This window comes from Macrosteles quadrilineatus, unplaced genomic scaffold (assembly GCF_028750875.1).
Source record: "Macrosteles quadrilineatus isolate MER2022 unplaced genomic scaffold, UCM_ALF_1.0 Scaffold_2__2_contigs__length_208266976, whole genome shotgun sequence".
In the NCBI taxonomy this organism is placed as follows: domain Eukaryota; kingdom Metazoa; phylum Arthropoda; class Insecta; order Hemiptera; family Cicadellidae; genus Macrosteles; species Macrosteles quadrilineatus.
In genome coordinates, this window is record NW_026542595.1 from 115,882,277 (window position 1) to 115,906,180 (window position 23,904).

Consider the following 23,904-nt stretch of genomic DNA (forward strand, 5'->3'; position numbering starts at 1 on the left):
TCAATAGAGGAGACTATCGTCTAGTTTTAAAACAAAACAATCTTATCAATTTTCATTACTTTACTTACAAGCAATCCCCACATTAATACGCAAGCACCACATATTCTTTTTTTTTTAGTTTAAGCACAACAGGAAATATATGTAATAGAAGTTCAATACTTAGGTCAATAACATAAAACATTTATTGATTAATACAATCGCTGGGGAGGCCCCATTGATGACTTGATGTGTAGGGACCTGACGTTCTGCCAGTGCTTCTTCAGCAGAGAGACGAGGAAGTTGACGGACAAGTGGACGTTCTGCACAAGCTCGTCCGGAGTCATCCCTACGTGACCCACGGCCACCGACAGACACAACACCTACACAAACAATCTATATGTTAGTACATTTTAATATGAAATTGTTTTTTAGTTACCTATTTAAAATTTTTACTCATGTTGAAGCCTTCTGGAAATTGGTAATCAATTTTAACAAGCTACATACCTTGGAAGTCCACAATTACTCAGTCGAACTTCCGTTGACTAGTTCAGTGACGTGTGACGGCCGGCAAACTATGTTAAATGTCTACCAAGTTATGAGTAGAATATTGTGATTAATATTTTTAAGAAAATTGACGACATTCTATAAATGAAATTTAACGTCCTGTTTTGAAAATTACTACTTGGTAGTCAAAACTAGTTAATGGAAGTTTTACTCCATGCACTCATTTCCCCATTTTTGGCCCTCAAAATGTCAAATAAACTTCACATTTGCCTTGGTGGGATCAAAACAACCGTGAACAGTTTTAATACCCGGGTTTTTGTTTCTCACTTGTAAAAAAAATTCCCACCGTCGTGTATTGTTTTGTTACGACATACTTGTCCCCATTTTTGGCCCTCAAAATGTTAAATTTTGTTATTTCTTTCTAAATTATTTTGTAAAAACAAGCTCAAAGATATACTATAAGTTATAATTTCTTGTCAAGGGACCTGTATCAAAATAAAATTTTGTATTTATTAAGTTATCAATCAATCAATCGATTATTGAGATGGGGACGCCACCTAGGTTAACTATTAAGATCAAGGGGATTTTGCCAAAATCCTCTCGCTCCTCCGCGAAATAGTGAAAATCAATCTAGCTCAGCAGTATTATTACTATTTTGAGCTAACCTTAGAATAAAACAGTAGGTTTAGGCCTACTACAAGTAAAAATAACTATAAGGTACAGTATTACAAGGAAAACCATGTTGCTTTTAAGATTTCATTTAAAAGGAACAGAGTCCAGCTTACCAGGAGAAATAGTCCCGGGCTAATAAATAGGTACACAATATGAGGTCACAAAAATAACACTAATGTTACGTCCAGTTATAGGCCTTCTTCAAACAGTGGGCTGAACAGATTCAAACACTTGTTTACAACCTACTCAAGAGGCCTAAGGAGTAACATCCGTGTTGTTTGTGATCTTTTATGTATGTATCCACATCCATTAAGGTTGATTCCCAAATGCCAGTCCAGTCACAGTTCCGTTACAGTCAGAGTTCCGTTACAGTTGCATCCGCAATTCCTCAGTCTACTGTCCGTCATCTGGTTTCGGTCAGTCTTCCGTCAATATTGGTAATATTTACAGTGATGTTACAGTAAGAATTTTAAATTTAAACACAATATTCTATCAAATGTCCATCCTCCATCTTGTTACTCAAAATATAAACAAAATTATTTCAATAACAACAACACTATTTTATAACCTCAAACACGTCCGTCAGGCTTTCGAACAATGAACAATCCAAAAATATCGGTGGGAAGAAATCTGAAATTGATTAACGAACGCCGGCAGCGCAACTGACAGACCTGCGCTGGATGAGTGTAGATAGCACAATGGAAAATCCATTATTGGCTTTGACGTGACTGGCCTGTGACATGTGTGGATCGACCTTTAGCCTCCGTATTTTTAGGTAAGCTAGCTTAACACTTCCTCTCTTCAAAACAATCACCAACCATCCACTTGGAATCTCTTTAAAATCCAAAGGTACATAAAATGTATAAAATGAAACGAACCTTCTTCATCTGGAACTTGATGGTGGCCTTGACTTCATCGATCTTCTGTACCATGGACTCCTGGTGAGATAGCAGACCAGGGAACTTACCAGCCTTGTTCAGACCGGGACCCAACAGACGAGGGATCTGCTTGATCAGAGCGTCACTCGCCAGGAACGCATCGTATTTCTTAGCTGCAAACAAACGTTAACTTTGACAAAACTATAGCAAAGCTAAGCTAGTTCTGAGATTGAATCCTTGAGTACAGAACATTTTGTTAGCTTACAGATGATTTAAATTGTTCATGCATGAGTTGTTAATTATTAAGGGTTTGTTTTTAGTTACTCAGCTGATAAATTGGTACAATAGAACCAATAGTATAATACAGTAAATGTACAGTGTTGATCATACAATGTACAGTAAGACAATAGTAATAGACTAAATTATCAAATCTTTAACTGAATAGCTGCTTATTTGCAATAGCAATATCGAAAACAAGCTGGAAGTCGTTTTGAGAAGTTATCTTTACATATAAAGTATTTTGATTTCTAATTTAGTTCAATAAACAAAGTTGTTGTTGCAGTATGACAAAATATAGTTTGTCACACAGGCCAAACATGTCTTTTCAACCCTCGCCCATTTTTCAATCTCAGCTTTGACTTAATCGTAAAACTCGAGCACGGGTCAAAAGAGTCACTTTACGCCCTAGTGATGAAATATAGTTTTGCAATTTGGTAATGACTTTGATAACAAAATAAACAAACTATCCAGAAATCGTTGAGATTGCTTACCCAATTTCTTGACCAGTTTCTTGTTCTTGTTGAGCTTCTTCAAAGCCTCAACGTCCATGTAAGGGACATTGTTAGCCTTGGCCTCGTCACAATGCTGTTGGTCCCCAAGGACACACACCTGCATCTTGGGCCGGGGAATGTGCTTCAGCCTAAACAATAATTAGATCAGTTGAGAAACCACCCACGTTTATAAACCAAAAGGCAAAAACCGTTTTGGATGTGACAAGTTTTTCTTCAATACCCTAGATAATAACTGGAAGCAAAAATACTCTTTGGGTTTATTGATCTATAAAATATTGATCTATTGACACTAAACCGGTAGTAAATATCCAAAACAATTGAAACACTATGAAATTTAAATAGGCAATTATTAATAGTTTCAAAATCAAAATCTAGAGTACCTGGCCTGCCAATAACTTTTTACTCTGAAAACACAATTTTGAGAATTATTGTCATGATAACATCTCTAAAGAGAAAATCATAACCTCAAACTGACAATATACGATAGGTTTGTTTAAATTTAGCTGTGCTAGGTTTGTTCACATTATTTCCTGATTTCTCTATCTGATACATTTGTTCAACCATATTTAAGTTATTCAACTATTTTATTTGACGCTAAATAACTACCACCAAACTTCTACTTAATACAGATGACTGAGTACTAAGAGTACAACCTACATTAAAAAGTCAAAAAAGGACAACAATTAATATGAGCTTACTCACCACAGAGACCCGGGAAGGACAAGACTTATCTAGCGGGAATGTTGCCATTCCCTCCCCAATATTTAAGACCCTGGGTGAGGGTCCGCCGGGTGAGGCCCAGCTCCCTAGAGCACTGAGACTGGATGTTACTGGGTTACTCTGTTGCAATCCAACCACACCGTCCGATCTTTGGTGCAACAAGCTAAAATGTTATCAAAAATTAATTATTTCAATTAGGCGTTCAACCTTATTGAATGCTAAAAATTTGTACCCATTCAACATCCAGTCTCAGTGCTTAGGTAGAAAATCAAGAACATACTTGACAGTGCCAGAAAAACGCTTGTCCTTTTGGGGGTCGTAGTTCTTCAGACCGATTTGTATCTCAACCGTTTCCAGGAAATTCCTCTTCTTCTCCTGCGAGTTGGTGATGACTGCATTGACACACTCGTAGAGAGTGTCACGGGAAACTTTGGACCTGGCATAGAAAATTCACAATCAGCAAAATTCATTGGCAGTTATAATCTTTTGAAATCACAGGCTGGCAAACTTTTTGAGATAAAGACACATGATTAGGAGAAAGCGTGCTAGCCTATTTATTTAACTCCTAAAATGACCTTGAGTAGCCTAGTTTTTGAATAATTCAAAAGTAAAATATCCCAATGTGGAACTGTTAGGTTAGTAAACGACGTTAATAAGATACTAGGCTTTAACATAAATTTAAGAGCAACAAACTAGATGGGCTTTGCTAACATTACAGATTGTGACATCTAAGCTGGCACTTGGCCTAGAGCGGCAGTGTAGGCGGGTGGAGGTAGAGAAAAGACAGGACTGCAAACATTTCCGCTGCCTCACAGGGTTCACTCCCCTTGTTTTAAGTAATTGAGCGCCTTCATATGGGTCGCGAGGACAGTTGATGCAACCTGCATGACGGGATATGTTTTTGAAATAGGTACTAGTAGCAATCGGCCAAATGCCAGCTTATAAGTCACAAGTTGCACCCTACTTAAGTTAAGCAAAGAGAAAACGAGGAATAACACTTGAGCTACGGTATACAGCCAGAGTCATTTAGCCTAGGGAAGGAATCATCCCATAACTACGAGTCATTTTATTTCCAAGTATTTTTTATTTAGAGTGATCGGAATTCCCGGGTATCAAACAGAATTATAACTTATTCCAAGCTATAGGCCAACAAGGTGGAAAAAGCCCTGGGACAGTTCAAAACTTCAAAGAATAATAAATGATAAAACTTACGACTATGAAACTTGGTACAAAGTGACTAGGCATAAAGGACATTTTTAACATTATTCAGGGAAACGTTATCTCCTCCGGGAGCCAGCACACAAGGAGTCAGAAGGAAATTAGGTTAAAGAAAAATTCTAACTTAATCTTTGAACGGCTGCCATTTTAGACTCGGTTGTCAGTTTGGGATTGCAGCATTGTACTTTACCACAGACAATAGACCATTAGACATAGACCATAAATGGACTACTTAGCGTAAAGTAATAAAGTAATAAATGGAGGAAACTTAGCGTAGGCTATCACCGAATAATGTGTTAACATTACTTTAACTTAATTTCCAGTAACTTTATGCTAAGATTTGTGATTCCATCTCTGCATTATTGGTGTCCCAGGTTTCTTTCCACCATGTAACTTAAGTTAAACCAACTAACAGATCACAAATTGGGTCATTCCATATGAAATCAACCAATAAAAAATTATTTTCAACCTGACCATCTTAGATTTTGATGAAATTTTGCATACTTGTAGTATTTTGAGTCCTGAATCCAAATATGCTTTTTAAAAAAATCTATCTTTTATAGTTTTTATGATATAAATATTTGAAAATGGTAAAAATTGGCGTTTTTTACCGTGCGCGCAAATCTAAAATGTTGTCTAGGATGAGTTCTATTAATCCTATCAAGTTGTACAATGGCTCATTTTAAAGAGGATTCAAGTGCCTTTAATCTGATACCAAACTCAACCTACTTTGGTAAAAATTAATTTTTTTTGAAAATTTCAAAATATGTTTTTGAAAAAAAATTTAAGATAGTGTTTTTTGAAAAATTTGAAAATTACATATGTTAAAGAATGTAATCTAGTAAGTACATTATAAAAATTTCAAAATGGGATGATAATGGGATCAGCAGTTATGATAAAAATACTTGACTATGGTTCACTGTTTCCAAGCATTTCGGCGCATACAGCGTGTAAGTACTAACCTAAATGTATCATTAAATAAGAGTCTATTAATTATATGATTAAAATTAAAAATATCTGCCTATATTTGAATTATGTATGTCATATTTTGCTATATATAAACTAAATAAAGCAAGTAAACATCATTATTCAAGTTAACAGAGTTTCCGTCAACCTTTGAACAAATATGGACCAATTTGTTTTGGTTCAGGTTCCTCAGTCTTTTCCAGTTAGTTGTGTTGCAACGATTTACTGTAATCAATCTTTAAGTCTGCCTTTTCACTAGGCTGGAGACTAGTCAGCCACTAGATCTGTGCAAAATCACATTGTGAAGCACTTTACGTTTACACTATCAGGTTGCAGCGACCCATCTCGGCTGTAGCGACTCGGTCTTGAGACAAGAGGAAAGACTGACAAACATAAGTTAGACCTGTGTACCTGTCAAACAAATTACAACTGCTCAAGACCGGGTCGCTACTGCCGAGGTGGGTCGCTGCGACCTGATAGTGTAAACGTAAAGTGCTTCACAATGTGGTTTTGCACAGATCTAGTGGCTGACTAGTGTCTCCAGCCTAGTGAAAAGGCAGACTTAAAGATTAATTACAGTAAATCGTTGCAATACAACTGGAAAATACTCAGGAACCTGAGCCAAAACCCATAGGTCCATGTTTGTCTGTCTTTCCTCTCGTGACAAGAGAGAGAGACAAACAAGCATTGATAATTTTGTCACACAATATACTGTGATCAATCTATATAAATCCTGTAGTAACCTTATTATTGATACATAGATAATATTCCATGATAGCCTAATTATTTAGTTTTGGGGAAATGTCTGCTCATAAGTATAAATAATGTATTCTCACTTTAACAATTAAATTTTTTTAGTGAAAACTGATTTGTGGATTTAAATACCACAAACCACATACCACATTGCTGTATAACTTCTATTTTGATATGTCAAAAATTAAAAAAAGTTACGGAGAATTTTCAAAATGTCCGTCCGGTTATTTTTTAATTTTGCAAGGGTATTTTTAAATATCATAGCAGTCAAATAAAGGAATTGGATTATGGCTGCTAATAATAACTAAAGCTCAAAACATCTGTTTTCATTAGAAAAATCATTTTCAAAAATAACACTTAAAACCCAAGTATTTCTTTTTCATGTCCGGGAAATTTTGCTCCAGATCTAAGGGTCGCGACGCCATAAGTAAGGGTCAGCAAATTGGGTAATTTTTTCTTTCTTTTTAGCGAATTTCCCTATAGGGAAGTAGCTATTACCGTAGGTCTCATGGTAAGACTTAGGCCCGGGACCGATTTACTTTTTCATTTTAATGTCCCCAGAGGCCAAAAACACCATTCATTCAAATTTTTATATATGTATATATATATATATAGGTATATATATATATATAGATTTATATATATATATATGTGTCCGTGAACACGATAACTTGAGTAATTTTTATCCGATTTTGATGAAATTTGGTTTGAAGGTGTAAGGCGGGATAAACTTGAATGAGTTCGCGATCCAGCATGATCGGACCATGGGAACAGGGTTTTATGGGGGGTTTTATGGGGTAAAAATTGGTTTTTCTCACTTTTTACCCTCAAAACACAAAATTTCCCAATTTTTCTCTAAACCTTCTTAAAGAGCTTAAAAAAACAAACAATTCAGTATATCAAAGTGTTTTTGTACGGTTATTGGTTACGGAGAAAACTAAAAAAAATTGTAAATTTAAAATTCTCATGTTATTCTTATGGAGAATATTGTAAAATGTTGTAGTTTGCTTGTTTATGGATATATTTTGATCAAACTTGGCAAATTTATTTATTTTATAGTAAGCTATCAATATTTTACTAAAAACACACTACTTGATTAGTTTCCTTGTAGCAGCAAACCTAGGTACTCGTTAAACCTAATGTTATTTAAATAGATCAATTGAAAATCAATTCGGCCAAATGGAAATTCGCTTAGACGGCAGGTTTGCTGCGGCGGGGGTATTTTAAAGTTATTACTGCTTATAAAGAAATCAAAGCAGGTATTTTCTTAATCCCAGATAAATGGGCTATTCAATTATGGTTTTAAGTCATAAATCATAAACTTACTGGGTTTGCTGTAGACATGGAAGTTTGGACGACTTTTTTTTACTAAAAAATGTCAGTGAAAAATAAGTATTTTTAATTTTTTGCAGAACCATAGTATGCACTATTAAATATTTTTTTAAGTAGAGTATTTATCTGGGAATAGAAAATTATAATAAACATTATCATTTAAAGATAAAATTAATATGAAAAAAAATAAAATATGAAAAGTGGAAAGTTTGTTCAAAGTAGCCCCCATGTTCAAAGGTTGACGGAAACTCTGTTAACTTGAATAATGTTGTTTATTTGCTAGATTTAGTTTATATTATAGCAAAATATGACATACATAGTTCAAATATAGGCAGATATTTTTAATTTTAATCATATAGTTAATAGACTCTTATTAAATGATACATTTAGGTTAGTACGTACGCTTGGAAAATGCTTGGAAACAGTGAACCATAGTCAAGTATTTTTATCATAACTGCTGATCCCATTATCATCCCATTTTGAAATTTGTATAATGTACTTACTAGATTACATTCTTTAACATATGTAATTTTCAAATTTTTCAAAAAACACTATCTTAAATTTTTTTTCAAAAACATATTTTGAAGTTTTCAAAAAAAATTAATTTTTACCAAAGTAGGTTGAGTTTGGTATCAGATTAAAGGCATTTGAATCCTCTTTAAAATGAGCCATTGTACAACTTGATAGGACCAATAGAACTCATCCTAGACAACATTTTAGATTTGCGCGCACGGTAAAAAACGCCAATTTTTACCATTTTCAAATATTTATATCATAAAAACTATAAAAAATAGATTTTTTTAAAAAGCATATTTGGATTCAGGACTCAAAATACTACAAGTATGCAAAATTTCATCAAAATCCAAGATGGTCAGGTTGAGAGCCTTGTTGATTTGATATGGAATGACCCAATTCTGAGCGATTAAAGAACTTAGGTAGGTGACCTTTCATATTAATTTTTTGTGTAATTTCTTCACTCACAAATGTGAGCTCTTTTTATCAAATCGGATGAGAAACAAATTATGAATTGGTTAGTGAATAAAGTTACTACCATGTTATATTGCTTATAATTTTATTTACATTCAACGAGTTTTGTTTAACCCCTCGACGGGCGCATTTACAACGTCACAGAGATTGCTAATTTTTACACGAAAATGAAACAAATCTCACTTAATATAGTATTTTTCAGTTCAGAAATGAATAATCTTTCGATTGATGTGCATTTAAACTATTTGGACGCCTTAGGAAAAATTAAAATTCTATGAAAATAACGCATCAGCTGACGACATTGTCATGATGACACAGTCTCTTATTACTGGGAGTCTGTTGTTACGAAATATACAGTAGAACCCCGGTTAACCGAAATAAAGGGGGGAGAGCCGTTTCGGATTACCAATTTTTCGGTTAACCCGGCATATGCTAAAAATAAATAGTCTATTTATTACCACTGTGTGTAGGAAAGATTCATTTAAAACAATTTTATAAAACTGCAGTGTTTTATTTCAGCTACAGAAAGGTTTTTAAGGGGTTAGATAATACTTTAAACTAAACAACTGAAGTTACAGAAGCATTTTGCATTACATAGGCTAACTTATTACTTACATTTTAGCCCTGTATTATTTTATGGAACCGTTTCGGTTAACCCAGGTTTCAGTTAACCGGAGTTCTACTGTAACTTGAAATAATATAATTTGAAAAATTTAATATATTGGTATGTAATATAACTAGAGTATTTTATTAATTATTTATTGTATGAAGATAGACCTGAATGTTTCGCTTCAAGTATTCGTGTAGGTTGTACAACGAATATGTATATGGTTATGGTGATAAAAACCGTTGTATGTATTTTTTTTAGAAACAAGGTACATGTATTGTAGGCTATATTATTTTTTTTGTCATGAAATTGTGCACAATTTGTAGCCTATATTTTGAAAAATATTTTGAGTTCATTGATTTGTGATATAATACGGAATAGGCCTATATATGCATATAAATAGGCTACAGAAAGAATTCCGCTTAGTAAATACCTATACAAAACAATTTTTTTTGGAAAATTAAAATTTCATATCTAAAATTTTATTTATTATCATTTTTATTATTTGTTTTATTTTTTTATTATTTTTTTCAATTTTTTTTATATAATATGATACATTTACAAACTTATTTACTGCATAAAAATGCGTAGTAAAAAATGTTACGTGACCCATAAAAAACCCTTGCCATTGCCACCACAGCATAAAAAGACCACCAGCTCGAGGATTAACATTGTAAAATCACACCCTTTTCATGCACAATAAGCAAAAAATTAAGTGGCAGTGAACTTTAACAAGAGAGCAGCAAAAAAACCTTTAGACAGTGAAAGAACGTTTGACTTATAGGTTCCCATGGTCACCTTAATACGCATAACCTTTGACTATTAAATGGCATAGGTACCTAACTTAATTTCCGCATTTTAAACTTTTAAAGCTTTTACGTAGGCTACCTTTGGATAAAAATGTATATGTAAGTAAAAGTTCAAATATTTGATTGATGGATTACATTTTTACTTTACCAAGTTTTAAGTTACTTAGGTTACCTATATGCGTGTAATTATGATAACAATCAAAAGTAAACACATTAAGTTAGGCTATAACAAGACTTTATTGTTGTTATATTGAGGATGCCTGTGCAACTCGTAAATTGCCTATTTTCGTTTTATAATTCAAATCAATGTCGGCAGGGGGGCGGGGCACAACTATGGTACCTCTTAGGCCCACAGTGTAGCCTTCATATAAGTTTAGTAACCGTGGGCCTGATTCCATGTCAATAAATTCAAGCCTAAACCACATCAAGTTACCCTACAATGCATTCATAACAGTCCCTACACCTACAACCGATAACATAGGCCTAGTCTGACACTTATACCAGGTTGAATTATAAAACTGGCACAATAAGCGGCAAGCAAAAAAACATATAACGGCAGTGGCTACTCTCAGAAACCTCTCACTGGAACATTAATTTACGTCCGGTAACCGACCGTGGATTAGGCGTCCAGCAGTGACGTTGGTTGTGGGTACTGATGTGACGAGTTGGGTTGACTTGAGTCAAGACCCGACTTTAGTCATCTCATTCACAACTCGAGTTGGTACGAACTCGTACAGAGATTGCCAAAGCTGCACCAACACGAAACGTGATGAGTCCGACTCGCAAAACTTAAACGCTATTGAGTCAAGAAACCGAACTCATACAGAGAAAGCCGAACCTTTACGAACTCGAGTATTAACGAGTTGACTAGGTTGACTCGCGAAACTTAACGCTATTGGCTGAATGCGAGTTGAGCCGACTTGCCAAACTATAACCCTAAGTATTGACTCATTGCGAGTCGACCCGAACTCACCGATGGAAGCCGAAGTTTCACGATGATACCGAGTAAAGTCTGACTCAAGTTGGCATGGTCATGAGTCAAGATTGACTTGAGCCAAGAAAACACTTGACACGTCACATCACTCGTTGTGGGGGCCCGGAACACATTATCACGATACGATGTACTGCACGTCGGTGTTGTTGGTGTAGTGGATAGAGTACCCGGCTGATGAGCAAAAGGTACTTAGTTCAGATCCCATCAGAGGTAGGCTATTTTAGTTACTTTTGGTCAAAGATTTTACTTCTAGTGCCATTTCTTCTGTAGGCCTAGGCCTAACTGTACATCTTTTTTTGGAATTTGAGGCATTTATAGTTTTATTTTATCAACAGAATTTAACCTTCATTCGGTTTTTTTCATCATCAGCAAGTTTGGTTGGTTGGGTTAAGTTATGATAGTAACTGCTGGACGCATAATCTTCGTCCAGTTACCGGAAGCGTATTGTATACTCTGCCTAGGCTAATTTATAAAAACGCTTTGATGAGCACACTCCTCGTGCGCCACAGGAAAGAGCAGCCAACCAACTTGTCAAGTTAGGCCTACTGTATTGAGGGGCACAAAATACTAGGCTATATTTGCACAGCCCATGAACCCATGTGTAGCCAATTGGGGCTAATTAACTTAGTAGGGCATCACAGTGAAAATACTGCTGTGAAAGTTGCCGTAGTGTGATATGTATTTAGGTTTATGGGTGATAGTGGTATTATAAAAATAAAACCAGAATCTACGTCCCAAAGATAGGCCTAACCTAGCATTGTAGCAAGTTATGCTCACGTTGACCAATGACCTACTACAAGTAAATGACGCTGACATGCGCGTAGAAATATTAACCACTATCTAAAATTGGAAATTAAAATAAGTATAATAATAAATAAAACACTTACGACATGATGTAAGGAGATAAATTCTATCCCTAACCCTACGCTGTAAACGCCACGCGTTCTAGTTTTAGACGAAAAGACCGACGAAGACGGAGAGAGAGAAAGAAGAAGAAGGAAGAGGAAAGAGAAAGAATGAGACGAGACCTTGCCGCCGTCAGACCGTCACCACTGAGCTAAGTCACCGCCCACCTTCGTCTGTCTAGAAACGGGACAGCGGAATTGAAATCCGAACTGAACATCTGATTGCGGGTTTCTGTCATCACCGAGCCTGTTTTAAATTACGCGGGAACGAAGTACAGTAGCCGTTTAATGTTAAACTAGTGTCCCTGTTGCTCGAAATCGAGCAATTGCTGAGTATTACAGGCGTTATTTTAAAACGAATTTCAACCAAGTCAGCAAGTTTGCAGCAAACTGTTAAATTAGCAAACTTATTGACTGTTTACAATTAACATATGCTCTTCTTCTCACTTTTGATTTCTGACAACAGCTGGAGTTTCATAACAATTTTTGTTTCCAATGTTAATCTTATGGAGAAAATTTAATACTCATATAGATCTATTATTATTACAAGAAGGTCGTAAATCACATTATTGTTTAATTCGTGATTTTGACAAGTTAATGTTCCACTCTACAAAATATGACTATAAGAAGCATTTTTGCAAGTTGTGTTTGCAACATTTTTACACTAATGATATATTAGAATGTCACACAACATATTGTAAAAACTTTGAAGCCCAACGAGTGGAAATGTCTCAACAAGATACATTGCAATTTAAAACTATAAATATCAACTTAAAGCTCCATATGTTATTTATGCAGATTTTGAATGCTTTATAAACTCTAACAACCATACTCCATCTGGATTTGCATTTGTTGTAATGAGAGAGTCTAAGATTATTTCTGAAGAGTTATATAGTGGTGAAAATGTTATGGATGTGTTTTTCAAAAGGTCGTTTGAGGCTGTTGATAAAAAAAGTACGATTTAATGAGCTATTGTCACCTGTATGTCATGTTATCTTATGGGACGTGGATTTAAACCCCACCCTATTTATTCTTCTTTGAGTCATCTCATTATTTTTTGTACATGGATTTTATCCCAAGAATGGCTAGAATTGTGTTGATAGGCAATGATCAATTCTGGTATGCTGCCACTTTTTTTACATCTTGTCCATTGGTTTCGCCACAGCCTTGTATTAGGAGGCCATGGTTGTAGTCATATTTTACCATTTATCAAAACACTAAAATTCAGAGATCAGGTAATGATCCAACTGAATCAAGGGTAGCCCAATTCCTGGCATAAATGTTATTATAACTTTTCTGTACATTTTACATTACCAGGGTAAATTTACAGGCTACATTGGATGACTTTTTACACCCTTACTGGCTACCAAATTGCAAAATGGGGCTATTAACCATGTTATTAATAGTGATGCGAAAATCCATCTACATTAACTTACCAAAGTTTCAAAACCCATCAATAGAGGCGACTATCGTCTAGTTTTAAAACAAAACAATCTTATCAATTTTCATTACTTTACTTACAAGCAATCCCCACATTAATACGCAAGCACCACATATTCTTTTTTTTTTAGTTTAAGCATAACAGGAAATATATGTAATAAAAGTTCAATACTTAGGTCAATAACATAAAACATTTATTGATTAGTACAATCGCTGGGGAGGCCCCATTGATGACTTGATGTGTAGGGACCTGACGTTCTGCCAGTGCTTCTTCAGCAGAGAGACGAGGAAGTTGACGGACAAGTGGACGTTCTGCACAAGCTCGTCCGGAGTCATCCCTACGTGACCCACGGCCACCGACAGACACAACACCTACACAAACAATCTATATGTTAGTACATTTTAATATAAAATAGTTTTTTAGTTATTTAAAATTTTTACTCATGTTGAAGCCTTCTGGAAATTAGTAATCAATTTTAAAACAAGCTACATACCTTGGAAATCCACAATTACTCAGTTGAACTTCCGTTGACTAGTTCAGTGACGTGTGACGGCGGGCAAACTATGTTAAATGTCTACCAAGTTATGAGTAGAATATTGTGATTAATATTTTTTTTTAAATTGACGACATTCTATGAATGAAATTTAACGTCCTGTTTTGAAAATTACTACTTGGTAGTCAAAACTAGTTAATGGAAGTTTGACTGAGGAATTGTGGATGTCAAGGTATGTAACCTGTTGTAATTTATTGGTTTTTCTCATTGAAGTTTTTAGCTAAGTGTAGACCTACCTACACTCATTTCCCCATTTTTGGCCCTCAAAATGTCTAAATAAAACTAAATAAAGGGGGTTAGTTGTAACTCAGTTTAGTTGTAACACAGTTCACAGTTGTAACACATATGTACTTATGTGTTACCGTTACCTGTAATAAAAATGTTTTTAGTATAACTATTGATTGTACTCAAAACGTTTCTGGGAGTACCGCAAACGAAAAGATAAGCGGAACCAGGGAGGACGGCACGCGGTGCGATTTATAAAGAACCTCTTTGCGTTACTAATTACTCTATTACACACGACTAGAAAATTTTATTTGAATTTGCTTGGTTATATCCTGAAGATCATCTCATTAGCTACAATTTTGTCGCTTAAAGTTTGCTTCTGACCAAAAAATAGAAAAAATCCTCGCTTAGTAACTTTTTCATGTCAAGATGTGATATTTGTTTAAAACTTTTAGTTGTTAAAATTCGAATTACGATTTAAATAAGATTATATTTATACCGTCAGATTCTGCAGTTAATGCAGATTCCGAATATATAACTTTAATTGCAGTCAATCTATTTTATGCACGGCCAGGAGCGTATTAACAACCGCATGCAAGGCTTGAGGAACTGACATATCTGCGTCGAGTCCCCCTTTGTGGTGGGGGAAGGTTGCTGAAACGGCGCGCTTTTTATCCCAAATCTCCTATCTACCCGGTGTTCCAGTTGTGTTATATACTTCGATGGTCATCTGGTTTCAGTTAGTCTTCCGTCAATATTAGTAATATTGACAGTGAGTGATGTTACAGTAAAGAATTTTAAATTTAAACACAATATTCTATCAAATGTCCATCCTCCATCTTGTTACTCAAAATATAAACAAAATTATTTAAATAACAACAACACTATTTTATAACCTCAAACACGTCCGTCAGGCTTTCGAACAATGAACAATCCAAAAATATCGGTGGGAAGAAATCTGAAATTGATTGACGAACGCCGGCAGGGCAACTGAGAGACCTGCGCTGGATGAGTGTAGATAGCACAATGGAAAATCCATTATTGGCTTTGACGTGACTGGCCTGTGACTTGATATGTGTGGATCGACCTTTAGCCTCCGTATTTTAAGGTAAGCTAGCTTAACACTTCCTCTCTTCAAAACAATTACCAACCATCCACTTGGAATCTCTTTAAAATCCAAAGGTACATAAAATGTATAAAATGAAACGAACCTTCTTCATCTGGAACTTGATGGTGGCCTTGACTTCATCGATCTTCTGTACCATGGACTCCTGGTGAGATAGCAGACCAGGGAACTTACCAGCCTTGTTCAGACCGGGACCCAACAGACGAGGGATCTGCTTGATCAGAGCGTCACTCGCCAGGAACGCATCGTATTTCTTAGCTGCAAACAAACGTTAACTTTGACAAAACCATAGAAAAGCTAAGCTAGTTCTGAGATTGAATCCTTGAGTACAGAACATGTTGTTAGCTTACAGATGATTCAAATTGTTCATGCAAGAGTTGTTAATTATTAAGGGTTCGTTTTTAGTTACTCAGCTGATAAATCAGTACAATAGAACCAATAGTATAATACAGTAAATGTACAGTGTTGATCATACAATGTACAGTAAGACAATCGTAATAGACAAAATTATCAAATCTTTAACTGAACAGCTGCTTATTTGCAATAGCAATATCGAAAACAAGCTGGAAGTCGTTTTGAGAAGTTATATTTACATATAAAGTATTTTGATTTCTAATTTAGTTCAATAAACAAAGTTGTTGTTGCAGTTTGACAAAATATAGTTTATCACACAGGCCAAACGTGTCTTTTCAACCCTCGCTAATTTTTCAATCTCAGCTTTGACTTGCTCGTAAAACTTGAGCACGGGTCAAAAAGAGTCACTTTGCGCCCTAGTGATGAAATATAGTTATGCAATTTGGTAATGACTTTGATAACAAAATAAACAAACTATCCAGAAATCGTTGAGATTGCTTACCCAATTTCTTGACCAGTTTCTTGTTCTTGTTGAGCTTCTTCAAAGCCTCAACGTCCATGTAAGGGACATCGTTAGCCTTGGCCTCGTCACAATGCTGTTGGTCCCCGAGAACACACACCTGCATCTTGGGCCGGGGAATGTTCTTCAGCCTAAACAATAATTAGATCAGTTGAGAAACCACCCACATTTATAAACCATAATAAGGCGAAAACCGTTTTGGATGTGACAAGTTTTTTTTTTAATACTGTTAGATATTTTAATAATGTAACATTTAAATGTAGTAACTCAATTTATACTTTATTTAATCACAATTCTATTATGTAACTAAATCATCATATAAACAATAATAAAATAAGAACAGATGTTTATGAACCACTTATAGCCAGTAGTTTTGGAATGTACACATCAATCCTCCCCCTTGAATTTGGTCGGTAACATGTGATTGACATGCCGTCTCCATATAGATCCATCATCCATTTTCAGAACATAAATTAACCCCTTCGCTTAAACTTATTTTTACACCTAACCGGGCCAAAAAAATGAATTATTTCCATGTAATTTTACACAATTTACAATATTTTTACCTGCACTCAGAATTTTGTATTTGTATATCAAATACTGTTATTTTTCTAATCAGAATTGAATTTAGATTTAAAAAAACAAACATTTTATTGGTTAAAAGTATTTTTATTATTTTTTTATTTCATATAATACAAAAAAAAATTGTAAAAAAAATTTTATTTTTGCCTTTTTTAAAAATTTTTGACTATAAAAGTTAAAAATATCTTACTGTTCTGCCTTAAAATACTGATTGACATGGGAAGTTTGCTGATTGACCCTGGCTCTTTTCTTGGGGTTGAATTGCACATACCCCAACCTCCCACGAAATTTCATCAAGCTTTCATCTACTGCAATGTTTTCATCGGCCAAATATAACCGTGAAAACTTTTGATTCATGTAATCAATGACATACCTCAGTTTCCACAGTTTGTCATTCTGAGGCTTATTTTTATTATCACAAATGTGGAACATTGTTGATAAGAGCAAAAACCTACGAAAAGGCATAACTTTTTGAAAAAACGGAGTCTCAGTAGTAGCAGTAGGGGCCCAATACGATTGAATGGTCCTTTTCTTCACAAGTGACATCAAAACACACAGACTGTAAAAACATGCCATTTCATCAGGAGTTGTTTCAAACCATTCAGAGAGTAACTGTTTATCTTTACCACTTGCATTATTTTTTTCAATTGTCTCTTCGGCGTATTTGTTCGTTTCTGTAGCAACATGTTGCCAAAAATCATCCTCGCCAAACGCGTTGAATACTTCAACTTCAGATGGAGAAGGACCTAAATTTCTTGCTAAGCTTGCCCTGACACCAGGACAGCCTGTAAAAGGTATTTTGAAAATACTATTGTCTTCTATGGTTTTGGTCCATTTCCAACTTTGTTTGTTCTTTTTCTTAGCTGTTTTAGGTTGGCCCTTAGACCGTTTAGTAGCCTTAGGTAGCACTAAACTAGGATTTTTTCCTTTAGGCCTACCTCTTTGTCTTCCCCTTGATCTACCAATAGTTGCACCTCTACTATACTCAGGTAGGCTACTTGACAAGGAATGGTTTCAATAAAACTAGGGTCATCAGCCTCAGCCTCCTCACTGGGTGTAGGAGATAGTGCAGGTGCAATTACCCTACCTCGGTAAATTTTTTCCATAAATCCAACAGGGTTTTCATCATCAGAACTTTGCTGTTCATAGGACACAGGACTAGGCCTATGAGGCACATTTTGAGGGGACATAGGTCGGGCATAACTACAGGAGGGCTGGTCATGCAAACAATCATTATTTACAGGCTTAGGCCTAACATGCAGGTCATGCAAACAATCACTATTTATAACAGGCCTAGGGCTAGCATGCTCTGTCACACCATTATCAGCTAAATCTTGAGGTTCACAGTCAGCAATACTTATACTATTGCATGCTTCACTTACGTGTTCATTGTTTATTTCCAATTCATCATCACTCTCAAGCCTTTCTTCAAATAAATAACAATCACTGTCTGAGTCACTGTCACATGCAATAAGTTTAGCAATTTCACTTTCGTCCAATTCCCTACCACACTCATCAACAAATAAAAAGTTACTCATCTTATTTATTTTATAAAACAACTATTTACAAACGAAAAATAGAATTCAACAATTAATATGAGCTTACTCACCACAGAGACCCGGGAAGGACAAGACTTATCTAGCGGGAATGTTGCCATTCCCTCCCCAATATTTAAGACCCTGGGTGAGGGTCCGCCGGGTGAGGCCCAGCTCCCTAGAGCACCGAGACTGGATGTTACTGGGTTACTCTGTTGCAAGAGATATTAAAATCTCCATCATTTCAATCCAACCACCGATCTATGGTGCAACGAGCTAAGATGTTTTCGAAATTATTTCAATTATTCGTTCAACCTAATCAAATACTACAAATTTGTACCAATCTTTCAACATCCAATCTCAGTGCTTAGGTAGAAAATCAAGAACATACTTGACAGTGCCAGAAAAACGCTTGTCCTTTGTGGGGTCGTAGTTCTTCAGACCGATTTGTATCTCAACCGTTTCCAGGAAATGCCTCTTCTTCTCCTGCGAGTTGGTGAGGACTGCATTGACACAATCGTAGAGAGTGTCACGGGAAACTTTGGATCTGGCATAGAAAATTCACAATCAGCAAAATTCATTGGCAGTTATAATCTTTTGAAATCACAGGCTGGCAAACTTTTTGAGATAAAGACACAGGATTAGGAGAAAGCGTGCTAGCATATTATTTTTAACTCCTAAAATGACCTTGAGTAGCCTAGTTTTTGATTAATTCAAAAGTAAAATATCCCAATGTGGAACTGTTAGGTTAGTAATCAACTTTAATAAGAAGGTAGGCTTTAACATAAATTTAAGAGCAACAAACTAGATGAGATGGGCTTTGCTAAAATTACAGATTGTGACATCTAAGCTGGCACTTGGCCTAGCGCGGCAGTGTAGGCGGGTGGAGGTAGAGAAAAGACCGGACTGCAAACATTTCCGCTGCCTCACAGGGTTCACTCCCCTTGTTTTAAGTACTTGAGCGCCTTCATATGGGTCGCGAGGACAGTTGATGCAACCTGCATGACGGGATATGTTTTTGAAATAGGTACTAGTAGCAATCGGCCAAATGCCAGCTTATAAGTCACAAGCTGCACCCTACTTAAGTTAAGCAAAGAGAAAACAAGGAATGACACTTGAGCTACGGTATACAGCCAGAGTCATTTAGGGAAGGAATCATCCCATAACTACGAGTCATTTTATTTCCAAGTACTTTTTTATTTAGAGTGATCGGAATTCCCGGGTATCAAAGAGAATTATAACTTATTCCAAGCTATAGGCCAACAAGGTGGAAAAAAGCCCTGGGACAGTTCTAAACTTCAAAGAATAATAAAGATAAAACTTACGAAACTTGGTACAAAGTGACTACCTAGGCATAAAGGACATTTTTTAACATTATTCAGGGAAACGTTATCTCCTCCGGGAGCCAGCACACAAGGAGTCAGAAGGAAATTAGGTTAAAGAAAAATTCTAACTTAATCTTTGAACGGCTGCCATTTTAGACTCGGTTGTCAGTTTGGGATTGCAGCATTGTACTTTACCACAGACAATAGACCATTAGACATAGACGTAGGCCTAAGTTATGTAGTTTTACTAACAAAGATCTTTAATTTTAGGTATCAACCTATCCTTGTAAGATTGTCTTCTGACTACTGATGGGCCATCACCCTGAGGAGGAAACTTAGCGTAGGCTACCACTGAATAATGTGTTAACATTACTTTAACTTAATTTCCAGTAACTTTATGCTAAGATTTGTGATTCCATCTCTGCATTAATGGTGTCCCAGGTTTTTTTCCACCATGTAACTTAAGTTAAACCAACTAACAGATCACAATTCTGAGCAATTAAAAAACTTAGGTAGGTAACCTTTCATATTAATTTTTTATGTAATTTCTTCATCACTCACAAATGTGAGTTCCTTTAATCAAATCGGATGAGAAACAAATTATAAATTGGTTAGTGAATAAAGTTACTGCCATGTTATATTGCTTATAATTTTATTTACGTTCAACAAGTTTTGTTTATCCCTCGACGGGCTCATTTTTAAAAATGTGTTAAAAAAAATGTTGCGTGACCCTAAAAAACCCTTGCCATTGCCACCACAGCATAAATAGACCGTCAGCTCGAGGATTAACATTGTAAAATCACACCCTTTTCATGCAAAATAAGCAAAAAACCAAGTGGCAGTGAATTTTAGAAAGAGAGCAGCAAAAAAACCTTAAAAGACAGTGAAAGAATGTTTGACTTAGCCTATAGGTTCCCATGGTCACCTTAATACGCATAACCTTTGACTAATAAATGGCATAACTTAATTTCCGAATTTTTCTATGCAAACTTTTAAAGCTTTTATATAGGCTACCTTTGGATATAAATGTATATGTAAGTAAAAGTTCAAATATTTGATTGATGGATTACGTTTTTACTTTATACCAAGTTTTAAGTTACTTAGGTTACCTATATGCGTGTAATTTTAATAACAATCAAAAGTAAACACATTAAGTTAGGCTATGCCTAACAATTCTTGTAAATTGCCTATTTTTGTTTTAAAATTCAAGTCAATGTCGGCAGGGAGGAGGGGGGGGGGCACAACTACAGTACCTCTTGGGCCCACAGTGTAGCCTGTCATATAAGTTTAGTAACCGTGAGCCTGATTCCATGTCAATAAATTCAAGCCTAAACCACATCAAGTTACCCTACAATACATTCACGACAGTCCCTACACCTACAACCGATAAAATAGGCCTAGTATGACACTTATACCAGATTGAATTATAAAACTAGCGCAATTAACGGCTAGCAAAACAGCAGTGGTTACCCTCAGAAACCTCTCACTGTAACATTAATTTATCTGTGGATTAGGCGTCCAGCGGTGACGTCACCGGGTTGTAGGTAAGTTAGTGATGTGACGAGTTGAGTTGACTCGAGTCATCTAATTCACGTCTCGAGTTGGTATGAACTCATATGGAGATTGCCAAAGCTTCACAACACGAAACGTGACGAGTCCGACTCGCAAAACTTAATCGCTATATTGGCTCAAAACCTCAAAGCGAGTCAAGAAACCGAACTCATACGGCAAAAGCCGAACCTTAACGAACTCAGGAATTAGCGAGTTGACTAGGTTGACTCGTGAAACGTTAACGCTATTGGCTGAATGCAAGTTGAGCCGACTCGCCAAACTATAACCATATTGGCTCATTGCGAGTCGACCCGAACTCGACCGACGGAAGCCGAAGTTTCACGATGATACCGAGTTGAGTCTGACTCGAGTTGACATAGTAGTGAGTCAAGTTTGACTCGAGTCAAGAAAATACTCGACTCGTCACATCACTAAGTTAAGTTAGTTGTGGGGGCCCGGAACACATTATCACGATACGATGTACTGCCCGTCGGTGTTGTTGGTGTAGTGGATAGAGTACCCGGCTGATGAGCAAAAGGTACTTAGTTTGGATCCCATCAGAGGTAAAACTTAGTTACTTTTGGTCAATGATTTTACTTCTAGTGCCATTTCTTCTGTAGGCCTAAGTTAGGCCTAACTGTACATCTTTTTTTGGAATTTGACGCATTTATACTTAGTTTTATTTTATCAACAGAATTAATCTTCGTCCAGTTACCAGAAATGTGTACTCTGCCTAGGCTAATTTATAAACAGCGCTTTGATGAGCATACTCTTCGTGTGCCACAGGAAAGAGCAGCCAACCAACTTGTCAAGTTAGGCCTACTGTATTAAGGGGCACAAAATAAGTTACTAGGCTATATTTGCACAGCCCATGAACCCAAAACCCATGTGTAGCCAATTGGGGCTAATTAGTAGGGCATCAGCGTGAAAATACTGCCGTGAAAGTTGCCGTAGTGTGATATGTATTTAGGTTTATGGATGATAGGGGTATTATAAAAATAAAACCAGAATCTCCTAAGATAGCCTAGGCCTAACCTAGCAAGTTATGCTCACGTTGACCAATAATCTACTACAAGTAAAATGAAGCTGAAATACGCGTAGAAATATTAACCGCTATCTAAAATTGTAAATTAAAATAAGTATAATAATAAATAAAACACTCACGACATGTTGTAAGGAGATAAATTCTATTCCTAACCCTACGCTGTAGACGCCACGACTCACGAGTCTCACGTCAGTCACGTCACGAGTTCTAGAAGAAAAGAATAGACCGACGACGAAGGAGAGAAAGAAGAAGAAGAAAAAAATGAGCGTTATCGAATGAAGGAATGATGGGATTGGGAATCTTTCTTATGAACTCTTCTCCACCGGAAGCTTTATCACAGACTAAAAGAAAAATAAAATAATATATCATGAAAATATTCTACTACTGTAAAAACTAGTTGCTCTAAAGTTAGAAGTTAAAATGGCAAAAAAGAAAAGGTATAAATAAAAAGAAAAGAACAGAAAAGGTATTAATAAGGCAATATACTAAGTAATTAAACCATTGATTATACATCCCCCGATTACTAATCAATCCGTTTGGATCATTCCTTAATCATAGAGTTTTCAAACAATTCCTTAAAAATGCCAATGGTGTCACAGCTCGGACTAAAATGGGTACTTTTGTCCTCTTCACTGTCGCTACTCAACAGGTATTTTCAGGGCCGTACTCAGAATGGGTTTCCCACTTCCATACAGTTTTGCCGGGGCTCGCGGGCTGGGCCCCACCAAACATATACTATGAAGTATATGTTATGTATACTTATGGAAGGTGTGGTGGAGGGGGGGTCCGGCCTAATATCTTTACCGAGGCTTGCTAAAGCTGGCTACGGCCCTGGGTATTTTTGTATGCCTAACTTATGTATTTTTTTTTAATGGTACAATCGTAGAAAATATAAATTGGTTTTTTATGACGTGTTCCTTGGGGGGGGGCAAACACCGGGGGTATGGGGAGTATAGAATACCCCCCAGTAAAAGGGGGGGTCCTCCACCGGAAAATGTTGCAGTTTTGAAACAAAAAGAGGGGTTTAAGCTTATTTTAATGCTCAAAAACACTTAAAAAAATATATGAATAAAATTGATTTAAATTCAGGCAGAAAATTAATGAAATTAACAATATTATTGACAACAGACAGAAACATAATAATATGTTGCATTGTAAGTTAGTCCATCTAAGAAATGTGATCAATAGTTCCATGATGTATTAATATTATGTTTGTTATTAGATTCATGACCTATTTCTCTTGTAGAACATTTAGACCTATAGCCATGATTACAGTGTCGTATTCATAGCCTATAGCTTTAGCTTATAACAGTTTGGTTTTTAAATATTATTTAAGTAGGTACTTAAAAGCAAATCAAATTTATTATTAATAAAATAATTTGACACAAAAGTGCAAAAGGTTCTATTTAACTATATTACACTGATAGTCTACAATGTTCAAAATAAATTACGTATAATTGATGCAATGCACATGTACAATTTTAATGCTTGAATAATTCATAAAATTAAATGAAAAAGCAATGCTTCTAAAC

General features: G+C 35.8%; 2 protein-coding genes across 2 annotated transcripts; both read right to left on the reverse strand.

The window, feature by feature from the left end:
* Nucleotides 1–159: 159 nt before the first annotated feature.
* LOC128986640 (60S ribosomal protein L10a) lies at nt 160–12,225 on the reverse strand. Its single transcript, XM_054407109.1, has 5 exons — nt 12,098–12,225; nt 3,825–3,980; nt 2,804–2,952; nt 2,034–2,206; nt 160–359 (listed from the first exon to the last, which is right to left on the reverse strand). The coding sequence occupies exons 1-5, from the start codon at nt 12,100–12,102 to the stop codon at nt 189–191; spliced, it is 654 nt and encodes a 217-aa protein (XP_054263084.1). The 5' UTR covers nt 12,103–12,225; the 3' UTR covers nt 160–188.
* Nucleotides 12,226–13,727: 1,502 nt separating this feature from the next.
* On the reverse strand, nt 13,728–22,511 carry LOC128986533 (60S ribosomal protein L10a-like). Its single transcript, XM_054406944.1, has 5 exons — nt 22,492–22,511; nt 18,843–18,998; nt 16,317–16,465; nt 15,546–15,718; nt 13,728–13,927 (listed from the first exon to the last, which is right to left on the reverse strand). The coding sequence occupies exons 1-5, from the start codon at nt 22,494–22,496 to the stop codon at nt 13,757–13,759; spliced, it is 654 nt and encodes a 217-aa protein (XP_054262919.1). The 5' UTR covers nt 22,497–22,511; the 3' UTR covers nt 13,728–13,756.
* Between the last annotated feature and the right edge of the window lie 1,393 nt (nt 22,512–23,904).